Raw genomic sequence first — 19999 nt, forward strand, 5'->3', positions numbered from 1 at the left:
TTGCCATCATCGCAGGTGACCCACAGGAGCAGTTTATCCTTGACAGAGCTCCACTTGGAAATGAATACAAGCTGAAGATGTCTGAACCAGTCAACTGGGATAAATTTCCTTATGGTTGCAATCTCACTTTTCAAGCCAAAGACCGTGGAACACCACCAAGACTCTCCAACACTCAGTCTGTTCAGCTCTTAGTGAAAAAACCAAAGTCTGTGCACGTGAGTTTTGAAAAAAAGATTTACAAAACCTCAGTTATTGAGATTGCACCACCAGGGACTATAATAGACACTGTTAGGATATCTCCAAGACCGCCTGTCTTCAGCTATGCTCTAAGCCTGACCTCAGATTCAATTTATTTTATCATTAATCCACTCACCGGTGTCATCTCAACAGCACAACAGTTTACCACATTAAAACAGGAGCTCTTCAATTTAGAGGTGAAGGAGACCGTAAGTGGCATGACAGCAAAGGTGCAAATCACTGTTGAGGATGCTAACAACAACTACCCAGTGTTTACCAGCAAATCTTATGAAGTATCTATCAATGAGAGCATCCCCACTGGCACTGTCATTCTCACTATATCAGCCGTGGATGATGATAAAGGTGATAATGGGTGCATAACATACAGCATAGCCAGCCTTCAGCCCCTTCCATTTGTCATCAACCAAAATACAGGAGAGCTGACGACATCCAAGGAACTGGATTTTGAATCGTCTTTGGAGACCTACATGTTCGCCGTCCGAGCCTCAGACTGGGGATCACCTTACAGACGAGAAAGTGAAGTCAATGTCACGGTACAAGTGTTGAACATTAATGATAACCAAACCTTCTTTTTGAGCGTGTGTCATGTAAAGGTACTATAGGACGCGATTTTCCTGTGGGTCAAGACGATCATCATAATGTCTGCCATTGATATCGATGAGCTTGGGTTGGTTTAAATATAATATTCTGTCTGGAAATGAGCAAGATGTCTTCACTCTTAAACCCGGACTCGGGGGATGTTGTCCATTAAAAAGAACCCCTCCTCAAAGAGTGTAAAGAATGAACAGTTCAGCTTAAAAATAGCAGCGTCAGATGGGGAGCTGCTCTCCACAACCCACCTTTGTAAATATATCATTGGGTCAGAGGGCAGAATGCCAGCAAGAAGTTTCAATTGTCGAAGACACAAAAGTGGCACAGAAGTTAGCTGAGAAACTTCTGAAAAGAGCCACTTGCCATTAGCAAATCCAAAGTGGAGGAAGGCTACAGCGATCTATTTTCTGTCAACAGACAGACGCCTCAATTTGAATCCTTTCCTTCTGACATTGTAGTTCGTGAGGACATGCCCCTGGGAGCCAGTGTCCTTCAAGTGAAAACAAATGACGGTGACACAGGCTTCAATGGTCTCATTCTGCATGCCATATCAGATGGGAACATTGACAACTGCTTCAATATTGGCATGGAAAGTGGCTTAATATACATCTATGAGCCACTGGACCGTGAACGAGCAGATCGGTACCTTCTCAACATAACTATATATGACTTGGGTGTTCCACAGAGATCCAGCTGGAGATTGCTGACAGTTAACATTGATGATGTGAATGATAATAGCCCAAAATTCTCCCTTGAGAGCTATACTGCCATTATACCAGAGAATGCAGCTATTGGCACGGAAGTGATTCAAGTCACAGCCACAGATGAAGATCTTGGTCAGAACGGTGAAATCTCATACACCTTGTTAACAAACACCCCTTCATTTGCCATTAACAGTGAGACTGGCTCTGTTTATGTGTGTAGTCTCTTGGACAGGGAGTCTGTTTCGGATTTCACCATCAAAATTCAGGCCAGGGATAAGGGCAGAAAGAGGGAATCAGATGTTCTCAGAGACAACACTGAAAGTGTACCTCGAGGATGTAAATGACTGTGCCCCTATGTTTATTCCCAGGAGCTACAGTTGCCATGTATTGGAGGACCTCCCTATAGGTGCAGTTATAGCTTGGGTGCAAACGCAAGATCCTGACATCGGATCTGGAGGATGGGTGAGATACTCCCTGCCCAATGATTTCAATGGAACATTTAAGATCCATCCTGAAAGTGGTGCCATTAAAGTGGCCAAAGACCTGGACTATGAGAAGCAACAATTTTACAATCTCTCAGTGGTGGCAGAGGACTTGGGTTTTCCAGTCAAGCTTCACTCTGAGTCTTATCTTGAAGTGGAAGTCATTGACGTCAATGAGAACCTCAACAAGCCATATTTCTCAGAATTCGCAATGAGAGGCACTGTGAAGGAAACTCTCGGCACGGAACAAGTGTCCTCCAGGTGACTGCTCAAGATGATGACAAGGGCAGAGATGAAGTGATCAGATACTCTATCAAAAGCTAGAAGTGGTCTTGGAAGGTTCTCTATTGATGAAGAAACAGGTATCTATTGTTTGATTCTTTATGGCCTCTTGGTTGTGCTGTCTGCTATTCTTTGTCTTTTTTGAAGACTAACCAGTCCTGAAGTCGATGTTTGCACAATAAAACAAAACCTGTGAAAACGGTTGTGAATTTATGCCTTAACATTTTACTGCAGTGTGCTGACTGAATGGTATTAAAAGGTCACAGTGACGTTATTTCTCTTGGCAATGAATTTGTGCTCTGAGTCTACAATTGCCTCTGGAATTGCCGTCACTGGAGAAGACCACTGACCTAGAAAGGTAGGACTTGAGGTGTGTGGTTTGAAAAGGTGTTACTCTGTGATTTTCACAGTCTGTGATTTTCAGAATGCTGTAAGATCTGGTGATTGTAACACTAAAGAAGAAAAAATACTTAGCTGCTTAGTTATGACTTGTTATGTGGTGCCAACTTCACTATTAATTACAACTAATGACTATTGATTAGAGAACTACATCAGGCAGTAGGATGTAACTGTGGTCCTCCATTCACATGTCAGCTAATTAGGCTGTTAATCAGGTCCCTGTTTAAAGTAAGCAAGTGGTGCACGCTTGTGCCAGAACCTCAAATGAGCATGGATTTTCCACAGAGAATTGAATGCCCTAACAGCAGCAAAAGACAAGTTGTAGGGGAATCGGATACATGAGAACAAGAGTTGTCTTTCATCTTCAAAGTAAAACCACTGGGACAAGTAAGGACAGTGGCGTTGGCTCAGCACGCCCACTACATATCCACCTACCAAGATCCATTTAGCTGCCATGTTGCTTGGTGTGTTATGAGTCCTTGTCGCTGTCACTTGATTTTGAGGTGATTGAACGTGGGCAGTTCATTCAATAGACATCCAAACAAGAGGAAATCAAAACCACTTGATCTCGGCTACCAGTGGAGACGTGTTGGGTTGAAGTTGTGTATGTAAAGTGATTCCTATATACGAAGTCTCATTGCTCAGATGCAAGTGTGAACTAAAAAAGCTGGTGGGATTTATGAAGGCCTTATCGGCAGAGCTCTCTGCTGCTTTGAGCAAGCATTGGTATTCCTGCCCACACTTTGGGAAATAAATCAGAGTGCACTCTCACTCAGACGCCTGTCGAGAAACAAGTTCAGCTCTAATTTGCCTCTGAGATTTGGCCTCTTTTTCTCCAGAGTCAGGTTAAGTCCTTTATGTCAAAATCTCTCAGACACCTATGCGAAGGGCTGCTTGTGCTTCACATCCCCACACAGTGCACAAGACTGCTGTATTCTGTTTTTCTTTTTGAAAGATAACATATTTTTGGAGCATAAGGGAGTCGAGGATCTTTACCACAAGCCCAGTTCCTCTTACAGACTTCTTGAACTCTGATTGTAATTCAGCGGAAATATCAAGGGTTTTCCTATTGATGCCTGCATGGCATACAGAGGAAACTTCTCTCAGACCGTAACACAGATGCAGATTTGGAATAGAATGAAAGAGACAGAGAAAAGATTTATGCTGAAAGAGAAAAATGCCTTTTCAGCATGTTTAGGTGCAATGCTTGTGAACTCCAGATAATTCAAGATGCCTGGCATAAAAAGAACTGCCCTTGATCTTGTTTGTAGACATGAAGGATGAGTTGATGGCTTAGTTCTGCTTGATTATGTTCTAAATTCAGGACAAACTATGAATATTTGATTGTTTACATCTTAAAATATGAATAGATTTTTTTTCAAGGAATTTGAAATTAAAATGGTGACACCAAATATTAAGAATATTATGAAGTTGCATTATGGCTACAATTTCACTTGCAGCAAAACATCTGCTATTAAACTAAATGGCATGCGTGTCAATGTGACTTGCATTTGAAATGGTTATTTTCTCTAATTTGCAAGTTCTTAGAGGATAATTGGGAACTCTTTGTGATATTGCTAACCACAAAACACATAATAATCCTTTTAAATATGTTTCAGTTGAAGGACACAGCACCGATTTTCTGCCTCCTAGCTCCATAAGCAGTCCTTGATGTTTATAATACACACCTGTTGGTTGACTCTCATGAATAATGATGAATGCTAAAAGCAATGGCTTGTAAAGCTAAAGACGCAGATGGATTTAGTGCTGCTTTCAATGACATGATCAGTGGTTTGAGATTCACAATCAGGTGAAAGCCAATTGCAGCGTGTCAAATCGTTTGCATTGCTCTAGTCCCTTTCGCGACAGCAAATTAGTTTCATGTGTTCAAATGCTTTACAAAATCAGGCATTTAGTGCAAATCTGTGTCTCTTTAATTTGAGCTGGAACAGGCCTCGTGTTTTATAAAATTTCTGAGCCTCAGCATCAGAACCTGTGGGACTCCATCAAAACAACCTCAGCTTCAAAGCTAGGATCTTTGAATCAAAACTGTGGAAAACATGTCTGTAGAGTCCTGTTCCAGACAGCATTGAAACTTGTGTCACTTTTTTATGCGTTCTGTCATATTTATGACACGACTGATGTGATTTCTCAGTATATGAATGTATATAGTGTGCTGTATTCTCAGTGTGATCATTGCTTTTATTACAGCAGTTTGGCATAAAGTTTATTATTTTATATATATATATATATATATATATATATATATATATATATATATGATTAAATCATGTAATATTGTATGATTATGTCAAATAACTTTTTGGGATATATAGTTATCTCATGTATCGGTTTAAAAAAAGCCAACTTCATACATCTTGACGAATTTCAAAGGCTGTTTACTCCTGGAAAACTCTATGTTAATAGATGATATGTTTTCTGTATTCTCGGAGTTGCAAGAGGTAAATGTAATAAGAGTATTTTTGGCTGCATTTCAGACTGAATTGAACCCCAATTTACTCCTATTGCAATATAAAAAAAATCAAAGAAACGGCTCATTAGCGAACCTTCTCTCCATCCATCAAATTCAATTTAACTGGAACTATCTAGATTAATTGGTACACTTTTCATTTAACCCTCATTTTCTGTTTGGGTCTGAAAGGCTCCTATTTTTAGCTCAAATTGCTTATCATTTAAGTGCCTGGTTGATACGTGTTGACTTTTGCTAATCTCATGAGAACTGATCATAAAGAAACCTTTCAGCTTGATAACCTGCTTCAAATGGACCAATCTTATTTAGTGCCTATCTGAAAGTTTCTAAGTCTTAACGTTATTTATGACCTAAATTAAAGGTTTAATCATTTCTCTCTGCTGGGTTTTGATTAGTCATAGGAAGACTGGAGGGATCAAAGACCGAAAAAGAGGTTAATTTAATTTCAATTTATTATTTTGTAGCCTTCATGTTTAGAAATTCTGAGACTTTAGACATACAATATACTGTTAGAGTTTAGAGTTGCAAATACACATACTCTTAATACAGTCTCATATATATCTCATATATATCACATGCTGTATTATAATATATGTTATAGAATATGGTGTTTTTAGACAAAAAACAGGTTTCTTTAAAAAAAAAATATATATTTTTCAAGTTTCTAATTTAGTATAAAGTAAAAATTTGACAGCAAGACCATGTAAACACAATAAAAAACATTTGTTGTGTTTTGACATGGTTTGATAATAGTGCTGCAGGGGTAAAATTTTTGTAGGCCAAAACCTAGAAATTAGTTAAAATTTCAGCACTTTAAATTCCATTGTACCGAAGGGATTTTTCAGTGTGTTTATGATTAAATTCCAGAAATAAGGTCCATGGTTGCTCAAGTTCAAGGTATTTTCACATTCTATTTTATGACTTAAAATACATTAGTAATACCCTGTGTGAGTTTTTAAGGAACACTGACACAGTCTGGATCATAGGTCATAGTTTGTGCATATTTTATTTAAATTACTAGCTCTGGGTAGAATGTGGACATGCAATAGAATGCAAAGTGAATCCGTCTGAAATTTTGCATAAAAAACATAATAGGGGTACCTTGGTTTTGGCGTCATGGTTCGGTATGGTTTCAGTAGCCTACAGCAAGGGGAAAATATTAAACACTAAACATTAAATTGCTCTTCATATATATATATATTTTTTATATATATATTTAAAGAAAGCGTTTTATTGAACAAATTGCTCTCTCCTTAAAATTTTCTATTATAATTAAAATTTTCTTAGGGATAAAAATCTACCTCAGTTTACAATTAACAACAGCACCCTAACTTAAATCTAATTTTAAATACAATAATCAACACTCAACCAAAAAAATTAATTGTATGCAAACATGTAAATTGCGCATAATGCAGATTTTACATTTCCTTCTAAATTATAAATGTTTAATTGTTGTTGAAATATTTATTTTTTACACAACTTTTAATAACAGATTTATTTAAACTACATTAAATATTAAGACAGGTAAAGTAAAACATAACGAGTCTAATATTTCGTGAAATTCTCTAAACTAGTGAACTAAAGAGCTGTTGACTGAAGACTTGCGTGAGGTAAATAATATGCTACGTGACATTTTGTTTACAAGCTGTTTTATTGATGTATTTACGCGGTTGAAAGACTGATTGAGGGATTAAATGAGGCATGAGTTGCTCATTCATGTTTTTTTTTGCATTAAACTAGTAGAAAGGAGGAAACACTGCCGTTTGAACTGAAGCATTTATACAGCGATGTCACTCCACATCAAAGACTGTCAAATCACCACTTATTGTTTGAATTACCTAAAAAATTGACAGAATTTGAAAGATGAGACTTTGTTTCTTATCAAAAGTACCAATATACAGTATCAAATTTCTAATGCGTGTAACATTACACCCCTAGAATATACACAAATTATTATACACAAAATTTTAGTGAATGAGGTCAGAGTACTTTTTGAGACAGTGTTTTTCTGCTTCATCTGTGTGTTTTGTGCCTTCCCTTTTTGTTTAACAGGTTGATCAAAAAGTAAAATAAGGGGAACTGTTTTGTTTTTCTTTGAAGGTGTGTATTGTGAATATAGCAGATTTCCTTCAGGCAAACTGACCTGTCACACTGTGTTAGCTCACTGAGCAACCATTCAGTCAGCTTCAGATGTCCCTGTTTAGTTTTTCACCCATATCCTTTGTGTCTTTGTCCCCTCGGGTGTCCTACTTCTCAATGCTTTTAAGGTTTTAGTAAGAATCAGGGACCTGCATGCTGTATGAGTTCTCCTCTTATTTTCCCAGCTTCTGCTGGCTGTGAGGGTCGGAATCCCCTCGGCTGAATCACTTCACGGCCGGGTGATTTTGTTCTGTGCCATGGTTGATCGATCGACTCATTGCATTGCATTGCACAGCCATGAAATGGGTCATTCTGTCAGCGATGCCCCTTCCTACCAGTGACCGTATTTACATGTGCCCCTGATGCAATGTCGAAGTGCTCCTAATCACAGAATGGCAGAGCCAGCACTTTGGTCAGGAATGATTAGATGTGCTGTGCTGAAGACCTGAAGGTCATACAGTCTCTGAGTGGAACTATTGTACCCTGCGGTGGGATTCCCAGTCCATCTAAAGTTAGTGGTATGTCCAAGATGTCAGTTTGGATTGGACACCACCAGCTAAAAATCTGTCTGCTCAGCAAATATGTCCCCTGCAAAGTGTAACTGAATTACACCTAAAGTGTAAACAGACTGTTTGACACAGTGTTATATAGAGGAGACCGGGGCTAATTGTCACACTTTTCACTTCAGTAAATTTCTGTGTCTTACTGTCTCACATCTCATGTAGCCTACTGTATTACATCACCACAGTATTTTTTTCTAACATAAAATATAATGTTTTACGTTGTACTGTAGGGCTGCAAATAGTTTTATGATGATTTAATGTATTAGCATAAACAGAGGCATTAATTATAGACTTAATTATACATCTGGTTAATTTATCATATAGTATAACTTATCACTAAATTAAGATATTAAATTGACAGTCCTGTATATTATAATGCATACATTGTTTTAATTTACATTTTTAATCTACACAAAATATTAGAAAATACTACGTTCACACAATATGTAGAAAGACTGACGAAAACTTTTTGTGACAACTAGCCCCTTTGAATCCTATAACAGTGATTTCTATGTAGCTCATGCCACATATAATAATTTATTGCAGATTCTTTTATATGCATCTAATCGTTTCACAATTGAGTTATGGGCAATAGACTGTAGTAAGAGAACAAACCTTTGCAAAAAAAAAAAAAAGCATTTTCACTAAATTGCTTTAGGTTGGTCTCAGGTATCGTTGACAGTTGAGTAAATTTCCCTGGAGAAAATCTGAAGAGAAATTACACTTTTAGGCAGACCCCACCGGCTCTGGTTTTGAAACACTCTGCTGAACTGACTCTGGTTTCTGGGAGTGTGTGTCTAAAAACATTAATCTTTCAGCCTGACTGTAATCTCCTCAAAATGTTAGGCACATTACAGTTTAATAAAGTTTGACACCAAAGTTTGACTCATGGTAGGGTTGGACGCTTTTGATGTGTAGTTGAATCACAAACCAAGTTATGGATAGCTTGAAAAATAAGTGAATGTTCCCAGCTCACTCAGGCCAGAGTACTGATAGTGGTTGATGTGTCATAAAAAATGTCATAAAAGCTCACAAAGTGTGTGAAGTACTTCTTGTTGAATTCATCAAACAGGTGATCGATATTAAATATGTGTTTTCTCTGTTCTTACAGGAATGATTTACACCACTGGCAGCCTAGACTGTGAGACTCAGGATTCATACTGGCTAACGGTGTATGCAACAGACCGTGGCGTGGTGCCGCTCTCTGCCTCTGTTGAGGTATTTATCCAGGTGGAGGATGTGAATGATAATGCACCTTTGACCTCTGAGCCCGTCTACCACCCGTACGTCATGGAGAACTCTCCCAAAGACGTGTCTGTGGTCCGTATCCAAGCCCAGGACCCGGACGTTACCGCCTCAGATAGCCGTCTCATGTATCGTATCACAGCTGGGAATCCTCAGAACTTCTTTTCCATCGATTCCAACACAGGTAATACAATTTTGTTTATTTTTTATTTTTTGAGAAAAACTCATAAATTATTTTATTTTTCATTATATTACCAATGCTGCGATTTCATTTTATTTTTTCAATTAATTATAGGTTAAATAAGGCAAATCACATTTAGTCGCACATATCAGTTTTTGCTGGAAATTACAAAGGATTTAAATTATGAAGGTAATTCAACAATGAAAGACAAAACTTTAAATATAGACTTTTGTTAATTCATTTTCTGATTTATTTATTACATTTAGTTCTTTGATGCACTTTCTAAATGAACGCAATACATTTATTTAGGAATTAATAAGTGATCTGTATAAATGCATGTACATTTATGCAATTTACATTTTATGTAACTTACATTTTTAATATACAAATAAAAAACGTGCTGAAGTCTAACTAAAGATATACTAAAGATTTGATTGTGTTAAAATGGAACTATTGCAAGGAAAATCTCTGGATATTATTAAAATGTCATTCAATCCTCATCAATAGTGACATTAAAATACATTTTAGGCTTAATATTAAGAAATTTGCATTGCGTGCAAGTAGTACACTAAATAAAGTTAGAATTTTTATATTAGTAGTTAAATCAGTAATAGATTTGAACTATACTTAGTATGTAATAAATGTATTAAATATATTACTTTTGTAGGGATGAGATAATATTATTTTTAATATATAAATAAGAATTTAGTATTATGTGTGAGATTGAACTGCATGCATTTCTAGTTTACATTTAAAATATAAAAACAATATATAATAATATATATATATATATATATATATATTTATTTATAAAAATAAACATTAGTAATATATGAGATTATTCTGCATCAATTTATATCATTTACATTTTCAACCTACAGAAAATAAGCAGATCTATGGGAAATAAATAATAAATAATTTATTTTCCTCTGAATATGAGCAAATAATCTTTGATCATATTTTCCTTTGAATTTCCAGTGCGCTATCCTCCAGTCCAATCTCCCATCTTTCGCGTTCATGAACACTTTCACAAGTACTACTAAACAAACTGAGCAGCACAGGCTGTAATCTGCTCAGTGTCAGGACATTCTAGTGTGAAGTGCTAACACACATGCAGAGCTCTGATCCCATGGCATGCTGGGTGCATGCTGCACTGCTGATTACACCGAGGTGCTGCTTTCCTTGTCATTTGAGAAGTGAGTCATGGGAGCTTATGTATGCAGCTGTAGTCAGTGAATTAATTAAACAAGGTTTGGTTGCCAGCAGGAAAGCTTTTCATTCTACTATCGGCAAATCCCTCCAAGGCAGCATGTGGCACCACATATTTACACTGGAATACAGAGGTTTAAGCTCAATAAATCTTACTCAATATATATAATGAGATGTGAGCGAGTGTGTGCATGCATTTATATGTAGTGAGCAGAGAGGTAACACTGTATTTCACTCCGTATGAAAGCCTTTGAGTGTTCAAGGATGAAATATATGAAAAACAATGCATGGAAGGAAATGAAATTACGGCCGAATCAACCCAAAAGTATCAAACCTTGAACATTTTATATTTTGCCCCTGGACTGCAGTCATAGATTCTACTTTAACTTCAGCTACTGCTGGGAAAAAGCCGTTGTAATTGCTCCTCACTTATCTTGCTCTCTTTTCGTGATTGTCTGTTAAACTCAGCCTAAGTGTTCAGATAAATTGCATTGTGAGCTCTTTTATGAAAACAAATGTGCTTTGACTAAGCCAGCAACCAATTACTGCATACTGAAAATAGAGAGTGCATGTTTGATTATTAGTGTAGAGCGCTTGCCTCTAATAGAGTCATATCTTGTAGGAATTATTTTAGTTACAAATGTCCTCCTGACAATATTAGAATACTTAAATGAAAGGCTTATGAGTGAAAATCCTTTACTTGTTGTGCTTCAGTCCCTCATCGGCTCTGTGAGTTCATAGCTTCTCTAATTTCTCTAATTGAGTCTCTCTGGATGACACACATTATGGAATACCGTGGATTCCAGCGGAGCCCTTCAACCTGTGCCATCAGGAGTTCTTTTGTTGCCATGGTTATATTTCACAGAGAATCACAAGCTCAGAAAGCACATACAATAGATTTATGTTAGGTAAATAATGGGAACTTGTGCTGAAATGGTTGCAGTGTTACAAAATTCTGAAATTTGCAGTATGTTTGTACATGGTGTATATACTTTTTAAAAACAGATTAAGCTGAAAATCTCACATATCACTTTGTGTGGAACACAGAAGGAGAAATGTACTCTTCAAAAAGGATGCAAAAACACCACAGAAGTGTCAACTGTATTACTGATGTGCACACTCTGGAAGAGAAACTGACTCAAATATAAGTTATACATTCTTCAAACTTTTCTTTTTGTGATCGACGGAAGAGAAAAAGTCATATGGGCTTTGAACAAGAGATGAGGATGGGTAAATATGTTTTTGTTCTCTATTTCTTTTTGAGACTCTCAAGCCCTCTACAGCTTGTCAGTATATCCACAGCAGGAATTGTTGACTAACCCATAGACCTGCTTAAAATTATTTACCTTCAGACTCCAGCATCCAGATGTCTTGTGCCTTAAGGAAGCATTTATATTCAGGAATGTCTTCCTGTTCTCAATCTTTGCTGTTCTTTCTGCAATGAAGTGTTTTTAAAGCCACTAGGAGTTTGAAAAATAACCCTATGCATTCACCACATGTCATCTGTGGGCTTACGCCAAAGGCCCTTGTGTCGTGAGCGGCTGTTTTTCTGCAATAAAACAAACGGTGTTGTGTAAATGTATGCATCCTTGCTGACATGTTATTAATCATTGTCGAGTGGAGTGGCTTTCCATGGGGATTGTTGCAGCTCTTTCATTGCACAGTTGTCAAAGAAGTTTGCAGCTTATTCAGTTTTATCATTTTTTTAAAATGTTTTTCAGGACTGATCACCACCACATCAAGGAAACTGGACAGAGAGCAACAAGCAGAGCACTTCTTAGAGGTACTGAATTCTTCTTTAGAGGGGTAATTTAAACAAGAAAAGAAAAACTGCCATTATTAATGATGCTTTCCATTTGAACTTCAGTTTGGGACATTCCATCTTGATATCACCATTTTAATATATTCTAAAATGTAATTTACTCCTGTGATGGCGAAGCGGATTAGCAGTGTTCAGTGTCACATGATGTTTCAGAAATCATTCTAATATGCTGGTTTGGAGCTTAAGAATTATTTCTTATTATTATCAATGATGAAAACAGTTAATATACTATATTTGCATTTTGTTTTCAAGCTTAAAAAAGACTTAACGTTCTTAGGACAACCTACATTACATGTTAAGAAGGATGAGGTTAAACAGTGTATTTGAATGTGAACATGAAATTGAATGGAGGGAAAATTTATAGGGAGAAATTACTTCAGTTATTTCCTGAGTAATATTGTGAGACTTGGAATATTTAGAGTTGTATACATACTAGGGGTGGGTGATATGACCAAAATCTTATATCACAATATGAGTAATTTTATTTCATGGTTCTGATACATGTATATATCACAATAGTTGTTTTTGCTTTAAATAAGGTCTTTATGATTTTTGATCCAATAGAAATGTTATAATTCTTGCCACCAGTATCAATATATAAATATATATAAAAAAACTAATACTTATATAAATAAAAAATATATATAAAATATAAAAACTCACGCTCAGTAAAAACAAGTAAACAATCCATGATTAAATAAGAATAAGAAACAAATTATTAGCAATAGGACAAAAAACAACAACAAATAAATAAGAAATGGTACATAACATACATTGTAAAAAAAATAATCAAATGTATAAAAACTGCATATTCTACACTGTGTAAATTGCTAATTTCTTCTTATTAAAGTTACAAAAGAGATTTGGTCAAGAGCAGTGAGATATTTTCTCTCTTTTGTTGTTTGATTAACATGACAGACAGCAGGAATATTAGACTGCTGTTACTTTAAGAGCTGCCCAGATCCAATATTTTTTTACAGATGTGTTTTCTTTCTCAGTTGTTTGCTGTCACTTAAGACCTAAATTACTGTTTTATAAAGATACTTGCAAATAATTCTTTTTTTTTTGACACATACAGTATAAGTGTGTGTATTTAACCATTCAAGGCCTATAAAGAGGCAAAAAAAAACAAAAACAAAAAAACTCTGGTTCAATACTACCACGCTCTATGTCTTCATGTGAGTATCCATTAACTTTCATTGTATGGAAAAGAAGAGCATGTACATTCTATATAATTCCTATTTTATATTAAATAAAAAAAATGACATGAATGCAAGTAAATAGTTCCAGATTTTATTTTTGGGTGAACTATCCCTTTAAGTATACATCAAATACATTGATTCATCGATTCTCAAGGGCAGTTTTGTTAGTTCATAAAATAAAGTTATGTAATAGTCATAAGTGACAAAACTATGATGTAACTGCTGTACAAAGCAGCCTAAAATGATTACCGATCAACAGCCTCAAGAATTTTATTGACTATCATCATACACACACTGACTTATTAATTGATCTGTTTTAGGAACACATTCATAAATTGAAATATTCACGTCCAATGAAATAGCGAGATGCTACCAGTAACCTATTGAATTTATTTGAATATAAGGAGAATCAGTTGTAGTATCTATGGTGAGGAATTGATTTACACATATAAAGGTAACAGTGTTTCCATGTGCTTTTTTATTTCTAATGATGAAATCTTATAATGAGGTGCAGTACAGCAAATGACTTGTCTACATTTGCATTATGAGTGACAGATAGGATAAAGCCAGTGCTTATTGACCAAGGACTCTTATTTAACACCAAAACACGTGCAGATGTGCAAATTTTCATACAGTCTGGTGAGCAGCTCTTAAATTACTGATCATTCAATGAGGGCAGTACAGTAGCATTGATCAATGGGATGGGTGTGGCTCCCCGTGATCCCTGCTCTACATGGACCGAGTGGAATGAGGGCCATTGATTTTTGTGTTCGGTAAATTATGATTCACTCTGCGGCAGGCTTCAAGTTCCAAAGTTCATATCATACATCTAGTGCCTCAAGGTGCCTGCTTTGACAGCCACCCAGGCATCAGCGTCTCCAGCGTGTGGTGCTGACGGCGGATGGTGGTCATTAAAGATTTAGTTCGTAGAAGCTTTCATGAGACGCTGCTTCTGACTTTTGCAGTGGTGTAATATACCCCCGGCCCCAATTTTGTGGCCACTGTCTGATCTCCAGTGGAGCTCTATGAAGAAGAGTGATATCAGTTGGCTCATTGTGTTGTTTTCTGAAGAAGTTGTATTGATGTATTTTTCTATTCATTTATTTTAGAGGGTGAGTAGGGACTGGTTTGTTTATCAGTATTTTAGTCTTTTTATTTATCTGGAGAACAGAGAGAGAGTGATGAAGAGTTGCTGTAAAGTTGCTAAGGTATGTGAATGGTTTTTGGCTCATTGTTGTCAAGTCACAAGTCAAAAGAAGCCATCCTCAAGGCCCTAGATATGGCTGGAGTCACTCTTTTGATGTAAATCTGAGGTTATAATGTCTGCTTGCCAGAAATCTGGTTTGTTGCTTAACTTGAGCTTTCAGTACAAATGACATGGGATGAGATACAAGATTTAAAGAACAGAAGTAAAATATACTCTAAAATGTGCAATATGTTATGACAAAGTATATTGTTTTGATTGGATAAAATTAATTAAATATTAGTTAAAATTAATAGATGCAAATCAAATACTAGTTTATAAGTTTTGGGATGTGCAACATTTTTACAATGTTTTTTTAGGTGTTTTTTAATGCTTACCAAGACTGCATTCATTTTATTAAAAAATATAGGAAAACAGTATTGCGAAATATTACTATTACTTAAGATAAATTTAACTAATCTTTGCTGAAGAAAAATATAATTGATACCAAATAAAAATCTTACTAACCCCAAATATATATATATATATATATATATATATATATATATATATATATATATATATATATATATATATATATATATATATATAAAGTATACATATATTATACATATAAGTCATAAAGACATGAGTGAAAATATATGTACATGATTGCATGAATGAAGGTATGAAGAGACAACATGGAAATGTTAAAACTCCATTTGCAGCTTCCTTGACCTGTTAATATTGAAGATTTGCACTGAAATGAAAATGCACTGCTTACTTTATCTTCTGAAGATTTTTCACCATAATTTTTTCTATATGTGTTTATCTAGGTTACAGTTATGGATGGAGGAGGGATCTTCAGGCAGTCCACTGTCTGGGTGATAGTGCATGTTCAAGATGAGAATGACAATACGCCTGAATTCAAAGAGTCTGTGTACCGCATCAGCCTTCCAGAGCGGGACCGTAACAAACGTGGTGATCCAGTCTACAGAGTCTTCGCTTACGATCGAGATGAAGGGTCCAATGCAGATCTCACGTACAGCATCGTGGATGGAAATGACGATGGCAAATTTGTAATTGATGCCAAGACAGCCATGGTGTCTTCCAGGAAGATGGTCACAGCTGGTGGCTATGATATGCTCACAGTAAAGTATCATACATATGGGCACTTCAGTGGATATTAAAGAAAGTTTTTCTTTATTACAGCATAATGTTTTCAGTCTTAATATTTACTTCATTTTTTCTCAGATTAAAGCCATTGACAATGGGACCCCTCAGAAGTGGTCGACCGCCCGTTTGCATGTTGAATGGATTCGGAAGCCCGTGCCTTCGCAACTAACCTTGCGATTTACAGCAGCCGTTTACAACTTCACAGTGGCGGAAAACGCCAAAGTGTATGAGTCCGTTGGAGAGGTCTCTGTTTGGCAGAGAGAAACTCCTTTATGGTTCGACATCATTGGTGAGCATCATCATTAATGCAGCAGTTCCAGTCATAAATTAAGTCAGGATGCAAACTTTAATGTCCCTGATATTACTGATGTTACTGTCTGCTTTGGATGATTAATTTGTGTTGTAGCATTCCTCAGTTACTTCGGATAAAACCGTGCGGATAAATGAGTAAATGTAAATGTAATTTAAAGGAGTGGATATCTGTGGTAAACTATTCTGACAATGATTTACTCCATTTGCTTGTTGCTTACAGCTCTACTACATATTTATAATTGCACCTGTACTTTCTACTCAACAGAAGATGCACAGATGCTTAAGTTAGTCAATTGCAAATAGGGTATTTTTGATTAACCCCCCTTAGTATTTAGGATTCGCTGAGCTTTGCAGATGTTGTCCCGCATGTTGGAATTGCTTGTGTAAAGTTTAGTTGGAAAACTCCTGAATGAATTAGCATTTAAAAGCTAGTTGTTTTTGAATTTGTTTAACTGAACATGAGCTTTTGACTTCAATGTCAGTTTTCTGTTTTCTTTTCTCTCTGTTCATCTGTATCTGTTTCTGAGAAGGTGGAAGAATGTCCCGGGAGATGTTTTATATCCCACAGAGCTCCTGTGGTGGAAACTGTTCATCTGACAGTGGTAGGCTAACTGTCAGTATTTTGTAGTTATTTTCCTAAATGGAAAAAAATTGGCTGGTTTATCTGATACTTTTAGATACTCGCTTTAAAAACTCCATTTGCTGGAGGGCAAACGTGAAGCGCTCAATCCTGTAAACACTTTCAGTGCTGAGATACCTTCCAGGCTTAAGGTCTTCTGATCTCACTTAAGTGCAGTGGAAATTGAGTGGAATTGGAACAGATGCATGCAATGCATACTAAAGATGCTCAGAAAGTTTGCCCTTATCCGTCAGAATGAACCTGAATTAATGATTTGAGAATCTGCCGTGAAGAGGCCTGAACTTGACACAGATGTTTGTGGGAGTCGAAGATAAGAGACCTGAGGCTGATGGGAAAGATCCCAACATAAAGCGGTTGATGTTCGAAAGCTGTGAAACTTTGATGAATCACTGTGAAACATAAAAAATGTATTACTCACAGACGTGCCAAACTGCATGACAGTTCGATTGGTAGAGTGTTTACCTTGATTCTTTTCTGCTAAACATTTAGCCTACGTCTTCGTTGGATTTGTGCATTCAAAGTGCATTCAAAGCATTTTCTATCACTTCTCATCTTTTATTTCATGCTAACTGTGATTTTTTTTGGTGTAATAGGTAACTACGATGGTCCATTTGATATTCAGAGACGGATGGGGACCATATTAATAGCCAGACCTCTAGATGCTGAGACACAGTCACTATACAACATGACGGTACAGGTGACAGATGGGAAAAACACAGCTAGTACACAGGTAGGTGTATTCGTATGCAGACCTCTTGGAAACTTTTCCTAACAGATGTTACAAGTCTGCTAACTTTGCCAGAAACACAAATATTCCTGCAGATGTGGTTGAAATATCCAAGAGAGAGACGTCTATAGGATTTTAAGCAGCGTGCCATCTTTTATCTAATTTTATCAATAGAAGTTTTGCTGTGTGAAAGAGATATCTTTATAATATTCACTGAAAATGTCTTCAGATATGCCAGGGGCTGCTGAGTATTAAGTGTCCCAGAAACCTACATTGAATTGTCACTCTAGCATGTGCATTTTCTGTTTCTTATTTAAGCTGTTTTGACATAAGAGCCTATTGCAACAGTGTAGGTTACTCATGTATTTGTTTAACTAAGATTGAATGTCTCTTGGAAAATTCAAAAATGACTCAGTCTGCTGTATCTACAGATTTACATAAAAGTTTTTGGACAGCAATGACAACAGTCCATTTCTCTGAGCGTACATATGAAGTCTCTGTGTCTGAGGATACGCCAAGCCGACACTGAGATCTTGCGCGTCCGGGCCAGGGACAAGGATGAAAGGGCAAAGTTGAGCTATTCTATCCATGGCAGCGTTTGATCCGGCAAGCATGCGGTTGTTTAAGATCAATCCTGGTACTGGTGTCATGTACATAGCAGATCGACTGGACTATGAGATCCGCTCTCAGCACATCCTTTACGGTTTATGGTGAGAAACACCATACATTTATAATAACTAAAAATATATTAAAATTTTTTACAAATTATTTTTTATTGGCTCAAAATTATAAGCTTATATTTTGTTTCAGATATTTTGATCAGTGTGGACTCTTGAACTCCACTGTAATTTTACTGTATGATATGATATGATATGATATATGTACTTTACTGTATGATATGATAATCATAAATATAGCCCAGCATACCAGATTTTAAGTTTTAACAATTTACATTTTAACTGTTCCTTTCTGTCTGCTGTCTCTTTTTTTTTGTTTTACTTTTTCCTCTTTTTACTTGTTTCCTCACAAATCTTTTCCATGCAAAATCTTAGTTTTTCTCCTCAGGTCTGTTGCCCTGTCTCTCCTCCTCTTTTTTAGGTGAAAGATCAAGAATTCCCTATTATAGAGACCTGGCACGGATTATTGTGACCTTGGAGGATGCCAATGACCAGCCTCCTTTTTTTACTCGCACTATTTATGAGAGTACAGTGTTTGAGTCTTCTCCTCCAGGAACGTCAGCTTTGCAGGTAGTCGCACTAGACAGAGACTCAGGGAGAAACGGGGAGATAGTTTACTCAATTGTTTCAGGTAAACATCATGTTCTCATCTCTTGAATTTATTAGACTCCCTGATAATATTTCCATTGTTCAGCTGTTTTTGTGTAAAACTGATTGTCTGTTCCACAGAGTGTGATGCATTAGCTCATTCTTTTAACCTGTCATGAATCTTAAGATTTATCTTTGATGTATCCTTTACCCGACATGCACTTTTCATCATGAACTGACAGACACCATCTCATTTTTTCACAGGAAACACTGGTGGCATATTTGGAGTAGATCCATTATCTGGTTTAATTTCAGTAGCCAGAGAGCTGGACCTTACAACTGTGGGTTTTTATACCCTTACTGTGATAGCCACCGATGGAGGTACTCCGGCATTAAGTAGCACAACTTAGCTAAAGATCGCCATATCTCTGTCTGATTTTCTCCAGTTCCAAAGTTTGCCCAGCAGGAATACCAGGCTGAGATCACAGAGAATGTGGCTATTGGGACTTTTGTCATATTGGTCTGTGCAATTAGCCAAACCACACTGATTTATGACATTATACAAGGAAATGATCAAAGGAGGTTTAAATAAACCGTTACACAGGTGTCATCACAACACAAAGGAATTTTGACTTTGAGATGACCTCGTCATATATGCTAGTGATCCAGGCTGTAAACATGGCTGGGATTGCCTCCAGGGTCACTGTCTGCATCCAAGTGGTTGATGAAAATGATAATCCTCCAGTTTTTCAGGAGCTCACATATACAGGGACCATCAGTGAGGCAGCCCCCATCAATAGTGTGGTGATAAGTGAGGATGGAAAGCCCCTGGTAATTGAAGCCACAGATGCTGACAAGAATCACAATGCCCTCCTGGTCTTCCAGATTGTGGAGGACACCGCTAAATTGTTCTTTACTGTGGACTCAGGAACAGGCTCCGTCAGAACTATAGCTAAACTGGACTATGAAAAATTCAGTGCTTTTTATTTTTCTGTTAATGTGAGAGACAGTGGCAGGCCTCAGCTAACAGCAGAGAAGCCAGCCAAGGTCCTAATCAGGGTTGTGAACATCAATGACTCTCCCCCTCAGTTCTCACAAGAAGCTTATGACACCGTTTTGCTTCTTCCA

General features: G+C 36.8%; 1 protein-coding gene and 2 pseudogenes across 1 annotated transcript; all 3 read left to right on the top strand.

Annotated features, from left to right (window-relative positions):
- Positions 1-26: 26 nt before the first annotated feature.
- LOC113075121 (protocadherin Fat 3-like) lies at positions 27-1834 on the top strand (annotated as a pseudogene).
- A 5-nt stretch (positions 1835-1839) lies between these two features.
- On the top strand, positions 1840-18442 carry LOC113075119 (protocadherin Fat 3-like; annotated as a pseudogene).
- A 1088-nt stretch (positions 18443-19530) lies between these two features.
- On the top strand, positions 19531-19984 carry LOC113075120 (protocadherin Fat 3-like; the record flags this gene model as incomplete). Its single annotated transcript, XM_026247858.1, has 1 exon — positions 19531-19984. A coding segment is annotated over exon 1 (435 nt), but the record flags the coding sequence as incomplete, so codon positions are not given.
- Positions 19985-19999: the final 15 nt, after the last annotated feature.

The sequence above is a fragment of the Carassius auratus genome, unplaced genomic scaffold, assembly GCF_003368295.1.
Source record: "Carassius auratus strain Wakin unplaced genomic scaffold, ASM336829v1 scaf_tig00016386, whole genome shotgun sequence".
NCBI classification, from domain to species: Eukaryota; Metazoa; Chordata; class Actinopteri; order Cypriniformes; family Cyprinidae; genus Carassius; species Carassius auratus.